Source organism: Saccostrea echinata, unplaced genomic scaffold (genome assembly GCF_033153115.1).
Source record: "Saccostrea echinata isolate AGI-Se365-2 ecotype Australia unplaced genomic scaffold, CSIRO_AGI_Sech_v1 ptg000008l, whole genome shotgun sequence".
In the NCBI taxonomy this organism is placed as follows: Eukaryota; Metazoa; Mollusca; class Bivalvia; order Ostreida; family Ostreidae; genus Saccostrea; species Saccostrea echinata.
The window spans coordinates 7,489,173-7,507,021 of record NW_026889757.1 but is presented as its reverse complement, the minus strand read 5'-3'; the positions used below and the strand labels follow the sequence as shown (position 1 = coordinate 7,507,021).

The window sequence follows — 17,849 nt, the reverse complement described above, 5'->3', positions numbered from 1 at the left end:
GCGCAAAAATATTATCGACTAAAAGATATTTTTTGGTTAAGAAATGGACTGTAATTATCAGCATTGAGTAAAAATATACTAAACGATTAAGAGTATGAATAAAGAAATGAAGGTATTTTGCAGGCACGTAGACCTAAACCTCTCGTTCATGAATAGAGGTTCATTCTACAATTCTAGATTTATCTTCAATGTAGTTTATAGCTATAAAATCTAATAGTGCAGTTGAATTAGAATCAATTATGTATTTTTTATTGTTTAATATATTCATATATATTAATGATTATCAGGCATATTTAATGCAGAGACAATGACTCAAAAGTCAATAAAATATCATCAAAAAATCTAGACAAATATTGAAAACACATCAAAATCTGTTAACAAAGGACTTGTGTGTATGCATGCAAAAATATCAGCATATAAACTGTAAGAAATATTTGTGTTGGTCATTTCTTAAGTTTTTACAGAGCTATCTGAACATCTAACAAGTTTGCCCATGCAGGGCTTCATTAAACATCATATTTTGAAACAAGTAAAAAAAAATAAAATTATTGTATTACAAGATAATAGAACTAAAATTTATCATTAATAAAAGTATTTAAAATTACAACGTCTTTCTGGTTTTGGACTTAAAAGAATACTAGTTTTTTAGTATTAAATCAATTTTACTGTTGTTCTTACTTCAAGAGCATCAAGCACTTCCTTTGAAACGAACAAAAAAATCCTTCATGCCAAAGTAATTATTCTTAATCATACCTTACATTTCAGGATATTTTCTATTTTTCATTTATTAAAAGCTAAACCTTTCATGAAAATTAAAAAGAAGTATATAAAATAATAAAACATGCTGATACATACATTTATGCAGAGTTTGGGACAATTCAGAAAATAAAATTGTATTATTTCCAAAGGAAGTAACATAAGATACTGCTCAATCCAGTATAGTCTAGAAAGGGATGTGTGTGCTTTGATCAAGTGTTCATTTATTTATATCAAATCAGACAAAAACTGAAGAAAAAATTAACATTTTAAAATATTTCAGTATTTGATTCTATTTTGAGGTTAAAAAAAGCGACAGAATTGACTGAAACTAAAAATTATGTAACCTAATATAGTCCACTTGGAAATCATTTGGAAAAAATTACGAAGAGTTGCATCATGAAATACAGGAGTTTTACAATAGCATTTTCAGAAGCAGCAGCAACACCCTTAAAACAATGAGAAAAAAAATAACCAGAATTATATATTTTCAAGTAGTTTTTCATTTAGTTCAAATTGAATGAGAGCAAGCAAAACTGCTGGAGGGAAAGCATTTTGAAAAAAAAAATCCATTATTATTTATTATCATTTATCCTGTTACATGCTGAAGGACCCTAAACACCTGCAAACTCTTGAATCACAGATCATCCCTTCAACTCATTTTTTTGTTTATATATTACAAGCACAACAATGATAGCATTAAATGCAACAATTTTACATCCTCATTTTATAGACTTAAAACGTTTTCAGCACTTAAGCATAAAACAAAATACAAACACTCACACTCAATACTTTTTTTTCTACCACTATAGATTAAATCAACATAGACTGCCTTTACATAAATTTTATAACAAAAAATAAGGATATTTTTTACATTATCTGTAAATGAAAGAGTACATCAAGTTTGTTTTCAAACGTTTTCTCACAGAGAACACTTAAAACACTGTGTACAAAATGGAATTGGTCCTTGAAATAATCCAATTTAGTTGGACTATTCCAGAATAAATTAAGACATATCTAAATTGAACAATGCATCACAGTCTTAGTTTTCTCTCTCACACTTATCCTCACACATGTTTACGTTGATGCCTAATGTATACAATTTTGTTCAAGACAAGTTTGAAAACAAAATATTTGCCTGTGAACATGTATGCTGATTAAAGGTAAATAAATATATCAAGTACTCTGGCATAAAATTTTCTAAATTCTTGGGCAGCTATGCTTAAGTCTTGTTTGGCCAGATCCACCAGCAGCCAAAATTAATGTGTGTTTTCTGAAAAAGTCCACCAAATCCAACACTGTTTTGAATGTCTGAAAAATATATGTAAAAATAAATCAACATTTCTGTGGATAATTAACAAATTCATTTTAAGCCAGTGCTTCATATGTAATCTGATTTAGGTGAAGCATGTTATTTTTTCTACAGTGAACTAGAAAAGCGTACGTATTTGACAATGTTTTAATCTAATCTATTATAAAATCAGCTTTGTTGAAAATCTCAAGCTCTTTTGTTTTAACCTAACATTAAAATTTGTAAACTTCTTGCATGTACTGTGACTACGAAAATTCCACTTTTATATTGTTTTGAACAAAGATTTACCATTTATATAAGCTTTGCGTTAAAAAGGTGTCTCTCAACTTTTGCAATTGCATTAAATCTTCAGTCCTATTGAATTCATACTTCATTTCTTTAATTTTTTTAAAGGAAGTAATAACATGCATATAACTTTTGCAATATGAAAACCTGTACATGTATATATAGTACACAAACAAACATTTAGAATTTATTTACCTCTTCTGCTCTCTTTTCTCTCCCCAAAGCAAAGGTTGAATCTGACCTTTGACGTATTGGAAGGTTATACACCTTACCGTCATTGTAGATTTGTAATGTGTATGGCTGTCCCGCTTTTGTACTGGGTCTTATTAAAAATGTTCCATTCTAGAAAAAAACAATCAATATGAATAATCACGTTTATCAAATGACTTTGAACATTTTTTTAAATGAGGTTCTTTCTCCTAAAGGATTTATTTGCTTTTATTTTACCTCTTTCACAACTAAGAGTATACCGTTCTCACATCTGCCTTTTAAATTTACATTAAGACATTAAGATTTAACAGAAGTGGAACATCATTAGACATAATCACCTTTCCAAAATTCTTCAGTACTTCATCTGCCTCTGCTCTATTTACATTTTGGTACCAATCCTGCTGAGAAATGTCATCCTGAAAGTAAAAATCAAATCATTACTTCCAATGAACTATAAAACATGTATTCCGAGTCAAGAAAGATAACTCAACTTGAGAAGAAAAAAAAATCTTACCTCCTCACCAGGAATTGGTGGAGGTTTTCGATCAATAACAGAACCTACAATAGTGATAAGTTTTGAATTTCTTGATCAACTGAAACTACAAAAAACATTAGAATTCAAAGTATGTCTATGATAATGAGAAATTAACGTCAATATCGTTTATGTAAGTCATTTTCTATAAAATCTGGAAAAAAAAATTATCATAAAGTAGAGATATGATATATCCTAAAAGTTGTATTTAATAAATTAAACGGATCTGTAAAGCTATCAACGTTAAGTACATTACATAATTTATTAAGATAATTATTTTATATATTCTACAAAAATGTCTTCTACATAGACTAAAATTAAAGATACAGCAAATGTTCCCGTTTAAAAACATGCCATGGATAAACACAAAAATTTCTAATATGTCAGACGCAAAATATGAGTCATAAATGGCAAGACCTTTAGGGAAACTGAAAAATTTCATTTCAAGAACATCTTATTTCTAGAATATGTGTAACAATATCCCTCACCTCTTCCCTGCCTTTTGTTTGTGCTATTGGGTACACCATTTGTCCCTCTATGATCTTTGGGAGGTGGGGGTAATGACCTGCCCTCGTTGACTACAGAAAGAGCATGCTAACATATACATGCATTCGAACATTATAAACATACATAGAAAACAAAGAGAATAATGAAGTTTTTGAGTTTTGATGATTTCAAGCTTAAGATGATTACAGATCAGACACAGACAGAGATATGATCAGCCGGGCAGGTATCACACATCATACACAATTGTGGGATTCTCAGTTTTGCTTTGCAATTTCTATAACTCTAAAACAAGCTACTAGTATTCAAATTTAAATGTTCTGCTCGATAAAAAAAATCGACTTTTTTTAAAAAAAAAAATACCAAGTTAAAATAGTTGAATACCCATAAATGTCATGTTAAGCTTGGCAAGAAATTTGACCACGCACCTGACAAATATGTGCATATATATCGTAAAAATAACTAACTGAAAATATCTTGCATGCAGGCATTAAACATATTTCATATGCTGAAAGAGTACATGCAGTTGAATAATACCGAGAGCAATTTAATACTCATTCACAAACAATGAACATTATGTTAACTTACTTGGAGTGGCTTTGTGTGGGGTCTTTGATGTTGGCACAGGAGGTGGTGTGTTTTCGTCTAATAAAATAACAATTATTGAAATCAAATTTAAGCAGTAACTAAACAGCTTCGTTGTAACTGTAAAAGAACAGATTTCAAGACACAAATTCCACTTGCATGAGGGGAGAAAATACATGTATATCAGTAGGTAAACATATATGTATACTGATGTTATGACCGTTATACATGACTGAGTTCAGTTATTTACATTCAAGCAAGGTTTACCTTGAGAACCCCTGTGACGGCCTTGTGACGATGGAACAGGTGGAGGGGCACTTTCATCTGTAAATTGTAAATCCACAATTATCTCGAATCTTAGCCTTCTTTTCTTCGGCGATAATTTTTAGAACAATGATAAATGCCAGTTTAAACTCTCTTTTTTCATTTATACATATAAATATATTTTATGACATTAAATTATATTGTTTTATCATGATATATACAGATATATACACTCATCAAGTTATAAGAAAGGTCTAATATACCAATACTTTCTTTGTCTTTGAAAAGAAACTGATTTTTTATAGCCAAACTAACAAATAAATAAGTTGAAAAAAGAAGCAGATAGATTTCAAATTGAAATCTTACCTCTCGATGAGTGCTTTGTGTTAGGTGAGTCTGCTGTAAAAAGTGTTTGATTTTGAATTACCGTATACAGGGTTATTTACAAATGTATGTAACGACGAACAATGTTGTTTCAGCTGAATTCTACCCGTTTTGAATTCGCCCAATGAAGACCAGTGCGAAAATAAAACGGGAGATAAATTTCCCTGTATACAGTATTGTGTTAAAACATAAGTTTTGTGACCTTTTTTTCTTTAGTATATACATTTTGCAATCAACAAGCACATATACAATAAAATTAGTTTCTATATTAGTGTATATAAGGTGAACTGAACTATATAAGAGATAAGCAGCGACTCACTGACATTAATGTTCCTTCATGTACATTCACAAACACACAAGCATTGTGATAAAGAGAACATCATATAACAAAGCTATTATTGTACACACCAGCAAAGTCAGGCCTAACACCTATTACAGGAACTGCTCCTGCTGGAAGCTTTTTGCCAGATTCTACAAATATCCAAGATGTCATAGGCAGATTCAGACATGCATATATTCATACGTATCCTACATGCCTTTTATGATGCAGTGAGATAAGAATAAGAATTGTTCAACGTGTTAGATAACAACATTGTGCACATTTTAAACACATTTAATATAAAATATAAATGCTAAATTATATCAAAGCTTTCTTGGAAAGAAAACAAAAAAATGCAAACTAAAAAAAATTAGATTAACTATTATTAAAGAATTGAGATGCAATTAAAACTGGTAAACTTAAGAAAACACATATTTCGTTAAAAGATATTTTTGAGCAATGTGCAATACAAGAAATTAAAGACTTTACATTTAAAAAGATAGAGATTTCTTTTAAAACATTTATTACCAGTTGTTTGAGGTGGAAACACAGGAACCCCTTTCGATTTTAATCCACCTTTAGGTTCTGAAAGTTTAAATAACTTTACAAAATACAATACAGTGGATATATAGGTAATTACCTAACATTGAATAATATACAAAAGCAGTCTTAATCAAACAACATAATTCTTAAAGCCATGCATAATCAATAACCATATTTCAAGCAAATCCCTCCTGCAATCGGTTATACATATCTTCATCTAACAACACATAAATGTTGTCAAAGAACACTTACAATCCAAAAGAAACATGCTCATTTTTTTCTAATCCATATTTTTTCACATTTGCCTACTTAATACAAGTACATGTATTATTTAAGTGCCTTCAACAAGCAGTATTGATGCACAAATAAGCATATATTGAATTACACAAGGAAACGTTTTCTGTGCAGTTACATGTAACGAGTACCTCTTGGTGCTGGGGGTAACCTTTCAATTGGTGGTATCTCGGCTGAAAAAAACCCAAGAAAATTGAAATTTAAATGAAAAATAAAGGTATCCACGTTTTTAAGGATGATGTATCAAAAACTTATGAAAGAGAGGAATGTATAAGCTTTAGTTTTCAAATGCACGTCTAAGTTTACGACAGCAATACTGTACGTTTGAAAAGTGCTTTTTTTTTTTTTTTTAAATAAGATTGAAATATTTGCAGACACTGATTCATCTTTTGTGCACTTAATAATTAAATGCGTTAAGTTTTATTTTTTGATTACCTGGATCAGGTTTTTCGTAATCTTCTTCATCATCACTTTCCTGGGCCTTTCAGAAAAACATAATTGAAAATGAGACGAAACATAATCAATTGAGAATACGATGATTGATATACGATGGCTCTTCATGTATTTTAGGAATGACTCTAATTCTTGGCCAAATTACTCGAGTATAACCTGGTTTGGGTCAGTTTACGCTTTATAATCCGCGAAGCGGATTATAAAACAGCGTAAACTGACCCAAACCAGGTTATACTCGAATAATTTGGCCAAGAATTAGAGTCATTCCTTATAATTTAATTTTAAAATCATTAAATAACTATGGGTGTAAATTTTCCTTGCTTTTTCTTAGTTCAAATTTGCTGCTCAATAATACAACCATAGTAACGGAAGTAACAGAAGTGATGAGAAGCGAGGGGAGGTAAAAACTGATACACAGGCCTAGCAGCCTTGTTGTTTATTTACATGTGGTAAGATCGAATTATTGTTTGAAGTTAAAGGTACATCTATTAAATATGGAATTTTCCCTGAATCCCACGGACTGGAAATGAGAGGATATTGTTCCAGCTGGTTGTCAGGGGGGTGTGTCCCCATACCAAACCAGGTTATACAGAAATAATTTGTGTTCCTTTTTGGATATTAACCAATCAGAGGCTAGAATACAAACAAAATTAAATTATTTCTTATTATGACTAGTTATGGTACCAACTACAGGCATGAATACTGTTGATCACCATCTTATTTTCGGGATATGGTTCTTAATTTTGGTATTTCAGAAATTCTAAGCGAGAGAATTATTTTCACGGACTTAGATTATTGTTGTACATGTATTTAATCTTTAATAATACAAATATATGCAAACAGACAATCTTGCATAACTATGCGAAAAAAAAGTTCTCGTGAATTAAAAGTGATTTGCATTAAATAATGAATTTCCTTATCTAGTCAATAGTAACATGCTAAACATAAATTTAGATAACACTTTTATTAATAAAAAATCTACATGTTAAACATACTAAACACAGGCCATTTTCTTCCAAATTGAATGAATATAATAACTTCAATATTTTATTTAATATGATATAAATCTGATTAAGAGCTGTTCGATTTACAAGCATTTTTAAAGATTAGCAATGACATAGGTGTAGTTGCCGAATAAACAATTCTGAAAACATTATAATGGAGGCAAAGTTGATAACGTACCTTGTCGGCCATCGCCATATAGTCTGTAGAAAAATAAGGTGGATATTTGTGTTAAACTTTAATTTTCAATCTATTTATATTTCAAGATTGCAGTAATATACATGTATAAATGCAAATTAAACTGAAAGCGAAAATGGTATGCATAAAAAATAACTGCCATCACCAATAAGAAAAAAAAATACAATTAAATTAAAAAAAAGAAAAAAAAAACCCAGAATAGAATGTGAATCAATACTGCTTTATGACAAGGCACAATACAAGATATTCAAATAATACAAGCAAATCAAATTTATCATTTACCAAATACAATACAAAGTATGCACGTAGCAGAATCCATAAACAGCCTTACTGACGCTACAAAAGGCTATCTACACCTCTGTAAACGGGTATATCCTAGAATGTATCACAATATGCATGGGGGAAAAAAGTAAAGGAGCATGCAGAACAACAGGATTGAAAAAGAGTGGATTTTCGAAATATACATCTATGTGTCACATTCAGCATGAAAGCAAGTAAGTTATCATCAATATACTTAGACATTTACAATATATAGCTTGAATAGATAACACGTTTATATAATCATAATATTGCAAATTACATCAAATGCTCATGCTAATAAATATTTCTATCTTTTTGTCTCAAACAAAAAAAGATTGATCAAACAATATATTCATTAAGAAAAAAGAAAAACAAACCAATTGCATAAATCAATTACAAAATATTATTTTTACAGCAATATTTAATATAGCTTCTGAAGCTTCTTCCTCACAAGAAGAAAGGACTTACCATCTTCCGGCGGTTTTGGAGGACGTGGCACGTTCCGAGTTTTACTTTTAATTACATCAGGACGAGAGGGTTCCGGTTTTTCATAATCACTCTGTGCATAAAAATCAGTTTTAATTAAGCACACAAATATTATTTTTAAAACGTTCGAGCTCATTTTATCGGCTCTAAATTCATATTTGGGTAAACAGTACATTTCAGAAAGTGAAGAAGAAATTTATGGAACACAGTGTTAATCTAATTTCTTTTCTTTCTGTCAAATGAACATATTAGTAAATGAATTTTTCTTTAGATACCAACGTTTGTCAAAACTTTCAGCGCTCAGAATTTAAGTAAGTAAATACTGTACACCAACTTTTATCTGCGTCCGAGATTTCGCGAACTTCTTTTACTCGCGGATATTTCTCGCCCCAAACAAATCGTGTATTTTGTAATGTGCAATACGTTTCCTAGGTCACAAAAATTATTTTTGTGTACTGATTAAAAATTCATCAATCGAAAAAGATAATCATTAATGATAATAATTGGTTTACAGTATACTTATGATATATTGCTGACTGAATACTGAGTAATTCAGGTAATTATTATCATGATAAGAATGGTTTTTATTTCTATTTGAATGATGAGAGTGGTGTAAAATAAATTGTTGACTGAATGCAGCATTCCTGCTCTGTCAAAAAACAAGTTATGATGTTTTTAAATTTATTGTCGGTATTCTTATGTGAACTTTGGAGTTCTGTACCAGTTTAATTCCGATCAGGGAATTAAAGTCTTAACACATTTAAGTCTACACTTTATAAGGATGTTGATTTGACTTATGCTAAGCCTCAGGTGCTTGAAGTTCAATCTACACTGTTTTTATCACACATACAAAGGAATATAACCCCATACACCATCATTCTGTAGCTATCACGTTATCATTTATTTATTTTTTGTGATGTGAAAAATATATAACGTTAAGTGCCTTTCTTCCTTCTAGACCTTATCGACCACTGATGCCTTGAGTTCTCAAGTCTTCCATGTTCACAAAACGCATATTAAGCGGACATTTTGTAGCTTGATGGACTTTGTGAAGAAGAATATAAACGCCTTTGTTAAAGTTAAACGTTAAGGTGTGACCCCCCTCTATCCTCAGTGGCAAAAATGGTAAGATAACTAAATTTATAAATACATATTTATGTATTTATAAATACATATTGTCAAGTTTGAATCATCATTAATTAATGAAAGCGATGGAAGTGCTAGTAAGAAATGTCACGTAATTTTATTTCAATTTTATCTTTTTTATTGTTATACATACCAAAATGCAGAAAATAATATTTCTTGCTATCATGCAATTACTCAGGGATGTTAAATTCCACATGCACATTGTTTTATATTACTTCGACTTTTTCAAAATGGTTGATAAAACATAACGAACATAAACATGACCTAATCTGTGTGCTTCCTGTACATAATGACACATTTTAATAACAATTATCAGAACAATGAGCTTAAGTACATATACTTCTCTTACATTTACTACTATTAAGTGCAAAGCTCCAATATATACAGTGCATGTAATTAACAACAGCGACCAGAGCATATACTTATACATATCACCTTGATATTCTACAGCTATAATATCAAGTACATCAAAAATTAATATTGTGAACAACTGCGTTTACGATGTCTGACATGTAGCACTGATTTGATTGTCCATTCCCATCTCTAACAATAATATTCAAAAGCCTGTGTTGAAAAACAGTAAGGACAGTTCGAAATGATTCCGATCTCCTTCAAAAGCATGTTAAAACTGACAAAGGCATTTTGTCCTGTTATATACTACTGGCTGAAGGTATTAAGTTGAATTTATGACACATACTGATGCAAAACTGCATGCTGTCGGGTATTCTTTTTTATGTAGATCAAAATGCCTTTCATGGGGAACACCATGCTATGTGACAACTACCAAAACAGCATCATCTTCAGACTTATAGAGCAAAAAGACCCACATTTTAAAATACTTCGTATGAAGGAATGCAAAGCCTGCATTAATTGTCTTTTTCTTTTCTATAATCTTTACTTTTAACCACTTTTTGGAGCCTGTACGCAGATCCATTTTAACAATAAAATACATTTAAATTTTTATCATTATTGCATTCAACCAGTAATTTTTAGTCTTAAATAACGCTGCTTTGGATATACACAAAATTTTACCTTTTTCGTGGGTCTCCAGTTCTATACAAAAGACTGTATATGTAATATGAAACAAGAAAGGCAGAAAGTGGAATTCATAAAACAAAATCTAAAAATACTCTTACAGAATTCGAGTCATCGCTATTGTGAGGGTCTGCTGGGACGGGCGGCGGCCGTCGCTTTTGATTTTTTCCGTGGCCACCTCGAGGAGGGGGTGGGGCCGGCATATCGGGCTCTGATACTGTTCTGGCTAGGTTTGGAATATTTTTGTTGGGATTAGGAACAGGTGGCATTTTAGGCTGCAAAATAGAAGTATAAAAGATCATTATGTCGGAAAGTGGTCTATATATTGGCTTAATACATGTACATGTATAGTGAAATTCTGACAAGAAATAAGACGTTTATTATAATGAAATGGTCAAGACTTATATATCTTTAACTCACATAAAGAATAATTTCCAAATTTTGAATATTATATGATCATAGACATTTTGAATAATCAATACCTTTGATCTCTGAGGTATAGGAGCGGGGGCTACGTCGGGTTCGTTATCTGGATCTTCATAGACATCCTGAATAAGAAAGGCATAATCTGTATTGCTTTAAAACAAAAAATGACAAAATGCATGTTCTTTTTACAAAATAAATACTGAAATAGAAATCAGGTGAAGGCAGAACAAAGACGTTTAACCCTGAGTAAACATTTTCTGGAAAGTCATCCAAGTTTATTTTTCTTTAAATCGAATAATTTTCATATTCACGATAAAAATAGTTTGCAATGTTCTAGATGTAAAAGCTACTAGATCAGCATTATGTTAATGCACATTTACAACTTTCTATACCTCTGGCCAGTCAGATGCAGGGGGTGGGGGTTCAGCTGGCTTAGGAGGAAGCCGCTTACCACCTCTGCCAGGGGGTGGTGCTGGTGCATTGTCTGTTTCATCGGGATCTTCGTACGTAGGCTGAAATACAATGAAAACTAATTACATGCATTAAAATAAACAATAAATTTTCCATTAGGAAAACTATTCCAATAATGAAGATATCGAAATTTTTATAAAAATCCATGAAATACTAGAGACAAAATGCCAATTCTCTCAGCGAATTCAGTCAAATGTCATACTTAAGAAATGAATTTAATTTTTGAGAATTCATTAGGACACGAATTACGACGCTTCATGCCTGCATATTTCATGAAGCGCGTTAGTGCTTCATGATAAATATGCAGGCGTGAAGAGTGGACGTTCATGTACCTCAGGATTTCTCAAAAATTAAATTCATTCCTTATATTAACATTATTTTTCTGATGATTTGCCAAATCTTTCGGCATTCAACGATCATCTTTGAAAAAAAGTTTGCACTATTTTTTGACTTCAATTAGGTCGCAATGGAACTATTCTTACTCCTCCCACGGAAGTTCATGAGATCATGAACTTTTTCTAATTTGCAAAGAATTTTAAAGAAAAATACTGGAAATGTAAATATATACTCATGAGAGGCAAATTTCTGCAACTCACCTGATCATCTACTTCGGGTAGAGGGGGTTTCATAGGGGGACGGGATGCTGGAAGTTTTGGAGCAGGTGAAGACATCTCCTCTGGTACCTCATAGTCCGGCTTTAAATTAAGAGCGAATAATTTCTTATTTGATGTTTTAAATACTTAGCCTTAAAATATTTTTTGAAACCTTTAAATAGGCAAATATAGATATTCAAAATGTTCAAGTTTCATAAATTTTGATCCAAGAGTGTAAAATGTTTGTTTTTTCATTCAAATAATCGAGATTGTACAATGGGTTTTAAAATATTTTACCACAGGCAGCACCAACGTTCTCAAATGAAGAATATATATATATATATATATATATATATATATATATATATATATATATATATATATATATATATATATATATATATATATATTCTTCTATTATTCCAAGCTCTCTGATTGGCTAAAATGGATCAAATGATCAAGTATATAACAGCATATGGACTTATGTTACTATTTAAAGATTAGATTCTGAAATGCATATGGACCTTGCGTTTCTAAAAATGGAAATAATCTTCTATTAAACAATAATAGTGTTGACGTTACATAGCTAACATTACTTAATTGATGTTTCTAAAAAAACAAAACAAAACAAAAAACAGATACTTTAGTGCCTAAATATTTTAAGGTATTGTGATGTTTTATAATAATTGTTAAGAGGTAACAATGCCTTGAATATTGATCTACTTTATGCTAAAACAAATTTGATAAAATTTTCATAAATTGATTTTAAAAAAACGTAATAAAACAAAATGTAGCCTTATTAATAGGTACATTTCCTATAATACTCTAGTAGAGGTATAAAGACACAATGACATTAAACATGTAACTATAAATTGATCTCTATATGAAAATTTAAATTTTGCTTTTATTATTTTCAAATTTTGTCATTCCATACTCTCTAAAAAATAATATAACAAATGTAGCCCTTTTATCCAGTCAATCCATGCTTGACTGAAATTGATTCGTATAGTATTTCTAGAGACTTTGAAAATATGAAATACACAATATATACTGACAGACATGGACAAAATCCTATCGTAAAACTGAAAGTTAAATTACGTGGAAAGGAAAGGTTGCACATCAGTACATTACTGAAATTATAAATGTATAAGGATGCAAAATTATATGTTTTTATTTAATTAATATAAAAGCATACGAACACTTAATATTATTATTTAAATTCAAGAGCGTTAATGATAGTTCTGCTTCGGTGTTTAATTAAATTGTGCTTGTATGGTACAGTATTATATAATGAGTATGAATCAAATTGAAAACTACAATAATGTCAGATAATCTCAATATTATAATTTAATGTCCAGTTACATATATACATTTTTTTCATCTTGCAACTTTTTGTTAATTTGATTTAAAAAAAATACTACAAAGCTATAGCAAATCATTACAACTGAATAACAGAGATAACTATACACACACACATTAAGATAACTGACAGAACTATGAAACATGATATGAAGCCTCCTTGCAAATATCAAATTCAAGCATATTTCAATATCAAGCAATTATAAAATTTCATTCGATATTGCAAAGACATGACTATAGATTTGGGATTCAAAGACATATCTGATTTTAAAATGTAAATGATATTCAAACTTCATATGAAATAATGTATTTTTTAACAATAACAATTTATATTGCGAAATATCGTAATAATATCTAAGAAAATCATAACCACCAAAAAGGCCGAAGTCGAAATATCCTCTGAGATCTACGAGTATTTACAACATACGAATAAAAGGAAAACCTAGCTATTGCTCTATTAAATGAATTTGTGACCAAGTAAAGTATGCTGTTTTCGATTTTTAAAAGGAAAATTGACTGCAAAATTACACGTATATGAACATTATACTTACTCTTTTTTTCAATGTTGATATGAATTGATTAAAATTATTATATTGTGAAAGGTTCAAGGTTAAAAGCTACATCGGTAAAATTCCTGATAAACAAATCGTTTTGTACAAACACTACCAGTACACATAACACTATTTTGATTAAAAAAAAAGTTCTATGGTGAATATTTCGGAAGTAGAAATGTGATATACATGAGGTAAAAGCCTTGATAGTTGTGAGAGAAGCAGAAAGGCCTGAACATCAAACCTGATTGAGCAAAGGATCATCCGTTTCTATATAAGCAGGCTGTAAAAACACAGTATATGTTATACACATTTCAGTTTCTAGAGAAGCAGCCCGTAAATCGGTATATTGATAGTTTGATACACTTGTAAACACAACAAAAGACCGAATAAATGTAAAATAAATGTAAAATATATCATACGACAGTTTATTACAGAAAGGGCTATCTGAAGCACACATGAAAATAACAAAAAACAAAACAAAAAACAAAAACAATAAAATACAAATTAATTAACTCTTATAAGTTACACTACATCATACATCTAGAAGCAAGGCTTGAATATCTCATGTCGATACTTTCGAGTTAAAAATGTTTTTCGTGCTGTTGTCCAGGATCAAAGTCAGTCCCATACTCATTTAAAATGACAATATGTTAGTAAATTATATTGAAACATTCTGAAGAAAAAAGTAGACGTAGGCACCACAGTCAAAATTGTTAAGATGCAAATCATCAAAGCAACAGTAATCGTGCTGTAGACCATTTTATTTGACATCCAATGATTTAATAAATGAAATGCATGCAAAGCTAGGTGAAATAGAGAATCACTTAATTATAGACGATTCTTCTACAGAAAGTTGATAGCTTAACGTGCACGAAAAGGTAATCGGGTGTAATCAGACGTGTCTTCTAATTTTCCCAAGTAGTAAACCAACTAATATAAGTTGTATAGTGTTACAAATATCTTATTAGAAGACTGTTAAATGATATAAGGGTTTTATATTGATCGGCAGTATGAAGACTACTTTTAATATAAAAGACTGTTAACTGTGAAATAAGGATTTGTATTGACCAATAGTGTGAATGTTATTACTTATAAAAAGACTGTTAACGGTGATATATGGGTTATATTTATGATTTATATTGATTATCAGTGTAAATGTTACCTGCTCCTCTGGCTCTGGTAGAGGTGCCGGTTCTCTGCGGTTTCTTCCAGGTCTGGGAGGTCCAGAGGACGGGGGTATTTGTGGTGGTGGACGCTCAACTGAAGGTTGAACATTTCAAAATTATGTTACCTTTTACCAACCAAGGCAAGATTGTAAAACAAACGCCCATGAATTACTGATCTACATTTTAAATCTTGTATTACCTCCCCTTCCGGGTCGCCCAGGTCTTGGTGGAATGGCAGGTTCTTCCGGCTGCGGAGGTCTTTCTGGAAAGACAATAAGACAATAGAATAAAGGTTATGAAATTCGGCATCTCAGTTAAAATTACCTTGCATTGATAGGCGCCATAGGGAATATAACCATAACTTACAAATTACAGCATCTGTTAATATTGACTGGACTGTCTTAAATAAAGTGGCTTGAAAACAATAATGAAATTGCTTAGTATGAATATTATAAACTCCACCAATTAAGTATGTAATAAAATGATAATAGCTAAAACCCTTCACTATTTACAAATCTACACACTTTATTTGCAATGTGCAATCTTCAGGTATATCGTCTCAAAACAAACAACTACTTACCAGACATTAAAACTTCTGTATATAGTATGTAAAAAAAAAAAAGTGCAATGTATATTGGCTCGGTATTAAACTTTTGTATCAAAATAACTTCCTCGCTGCATCTTCTTGATGTTATGTGCATAATTGGTTATTAAAACTTTTTGAAATGGTGACAGTCAGTACCCAGTTTTACCCAGCGCTTCAAAACAGTTAGTACATTGTGCTCCTTTGTTATGTTTTGAGCTGAAGTTAAGAGTGTTGCTGGAAGTTATCCCAGTAATACATATATGAGACAAATACAGATAAATTTGTCTTTTTGATATTTTGATTGGCAGTTTTCCTTGTTTGTTCCAAGATTTTACTTGGATTGCTAATTTGGGGTACTACCATAAACAATGCATTTCGCGATTGTATGTTTTGATTTACCTTTGTCACTCATTTATAGTTAAAATTAAACGATTCTAAGTGATTTTTCAAATTACGTATAATTTTAACTTATTATATACTAAAATTGTTTCTTAGAACTTCCGCATATTCGTCAAGTTATTATATATATCTGTATTATGTGAGTATCAGTTTGTAATTCAAATCAGTAATTATTTTGTTCATGTATACTCCAAGATTCAGTGTGTATGTTTAGTAAAGTTAATAATTTTTAATCCTGATTTGTGTTACATTACCAGTATTAGATTTTTTTAACATGAACGTTTCTCGAAGAGATAAAACTGTGTCTTGTTGATGTCGGTATCATCAATGTATTTATAGTATAGATTAATTAGTACATTGAATTCACCTTGCTAGTGTATGTGCAAGTTTTCAGAAATATTTTAGTTAATGACTTCTTTATCCTTCTACATTAGATTATGTGTGTCATTTTGTAATTCAGCTAGCACTTTATCTGTGATGTCTCCAGATGGTATTATATTTTGTGAAACAGTTTTAAAAGTATTGTCTACGTATGTAATGACTTTAAATGTAAATTTCAATATTTTGTTCTACAGTACAATTATAACCTTTCATTTAGTGCCTTTATGTAATTATATATATATCCTTTTCTGTGGTTCAATGAGGTGCTTATTATACTTCTCGGTGTCCCCATAATTTGTGTAAGTGTTTTACTGTATGGCATACCTCTATATATCACAATATTTTGTGCTACAGTTCACTTTAAGCCTTGTATGTTATGTATCTATTTGACTATGGGTTCTCTGTTTGACACCTCTAGTAAAAAGCTATGTTTTGAGCTAAATTGCAGTTACTACATGAACCTTGTTTGTAATACCAACCCTAACAAAAATTTACTATAGTTAACTATAGTAAAAACTTTGATACTTTGATTTACTATGAAACTTTACTCTGGAACTTTTGTTGAGACTTCAAAGCTTAAAATCTCATTAATTCGGTAAAAATGATGTAAAATTTGGAAATAATATGTGAATATACAAATAAAAATTCCATTTATTATAAAAAAAATATGCATGTATGAATTGAAGAACAAAAAATATAATAATTTGAAATCCATAGTAAAAATACATTTATTTACTATAGTAAAAACGTGGATACTATGGTAAACTATAGTTAACTATAGTAAACTGTAGTTAACTATAATTTTTTATGTACGGGAAAATACAGTAAGTGCCTTGTACATGTATAATGCTTCCAGATATCACTACAGTTTGTGTTAGAAATCAGTTAATATCTTGTTAATGTTTTTGATGTCTGTTCGGTTCAATAAGTACATTGTGTGATAACTCTAGATATCATTACGACTCGGCTACAGTTCAGTTAACATCTTGTGTGTTATGCACTAATATTTCAAGTACCTTGAATACTGCTTTTTACACATGTAGATATCACTACGGTTTGTGATACAGTTCAGTTAATATCTTGTATGATACCTCTAAAGTTTAATAAGTACTGTGGTGCCTCTAGATATTACTGCAGTTTGTGCTACAGTTAATATCTTTATGTGATGACTCTTAAGTTCAAGAAGAACCCTGTATGGTGCCTTTAGTTATCACAACGATGTGTGCTACAGTTCAGTTAATATATTGTATGTGATGCCTCTTAACTTCAATAAGTAACTTGTACAGTGCCTCTAGATATCAGAACG

The 17,849-nt window shown here is 30.5% G+C and overlaps 1 protein-coding gene across 14 annotated transcripts in view; it reads right to left on the bottom strand.

Moving 5' to 3' along the window:
• Positions 1-240: 240 nt before the first annotated feature.
• LOC133181009 (basic salivary proline-rich protein 2-like) overlaps positions 241-17,849 on the bottom strand; it is a 40,052-nt gene continuing 22,443 nt past the window's right edge. The window contains exons 2-23 of one of the 14 annotated variants that reach the window (XM_061315522.1): positions 15,377-15,439; positions 15,174-15,271; positions 14,253-14,291; positions 12,102-12,200; positions 11,427-11,546; positions 11,091-11,156; positions 10,710-10,883; positions 10,606-10,626; positions 8,410-8,500; positions 7,624-7,646; positions 6,424-6,469; positions 6,120-6,161; positions 5,680-5,736; positions 5,241-5,303; positions 4,815-4,847; positions 4,452-4,508; positions 4,188-4,244; positions 3,584-3,673; positions 3,078-3,121; positions 2,902-2,979; positions 2,549-2,695; positions 241-2,067 (exon numbers count right to left, since the gene is read on the bottom strand). In XM_061315522.1, coding sequence (XP_061171506.1) covers positions 1,957-2,067; positions 2,549-2,695; positions 2,902-2,979; positions 3,078-3,121; positions 3,584-3,673; positions 4,188-4,244; positions 4,452-4,508; positions 4,815-4,847; positions 5,241-5,303; positions 5,680-5,736; positions 6,120-6,161; positions 6,424-6,469; positions 7,624-7,646; positions 8,410-8,500; positions 10,606-10,626; positions 10,710-10,883; positions 11,091-11,156; positions 11,427-11,546; positions 12,102-12,200; positions 14,253-14,291; positions 15,174-15,271; positions 15,377-15,439 — 1,619 coding nt within the window. In that variant the 3' untranslated portion in view covers positions 241-1,956. The remainder of the gene's footprint in view (positions 2,068-2,548; positions 2,696-2,901; positions 2,980-3,077; positions 3,122-3,583; positions 3,674-4,187; positions 4,245-4,451; positions 4,509-4,814; positions 4,848-5,240; positions 5,304-5,679; positions 5,737-6,119; positions 6,162-6,423; positions 6,470-7,623; positions 7,647-8,409; positions 8,501-10,605; positions 10,627-10,709; positions 10,884-11,090; positions 11,157-11,426; positions 11,547-12,101; positions 12,201-14,252; positions 14,292-15,173; positions 15,272-15,376; positions 15,440-17,849) is intronic. The other 13 variants (XM_061315517.1, XM_061315518.1, XM_061315530.1 and 10 more) reach the window with 13 other exon arrangements.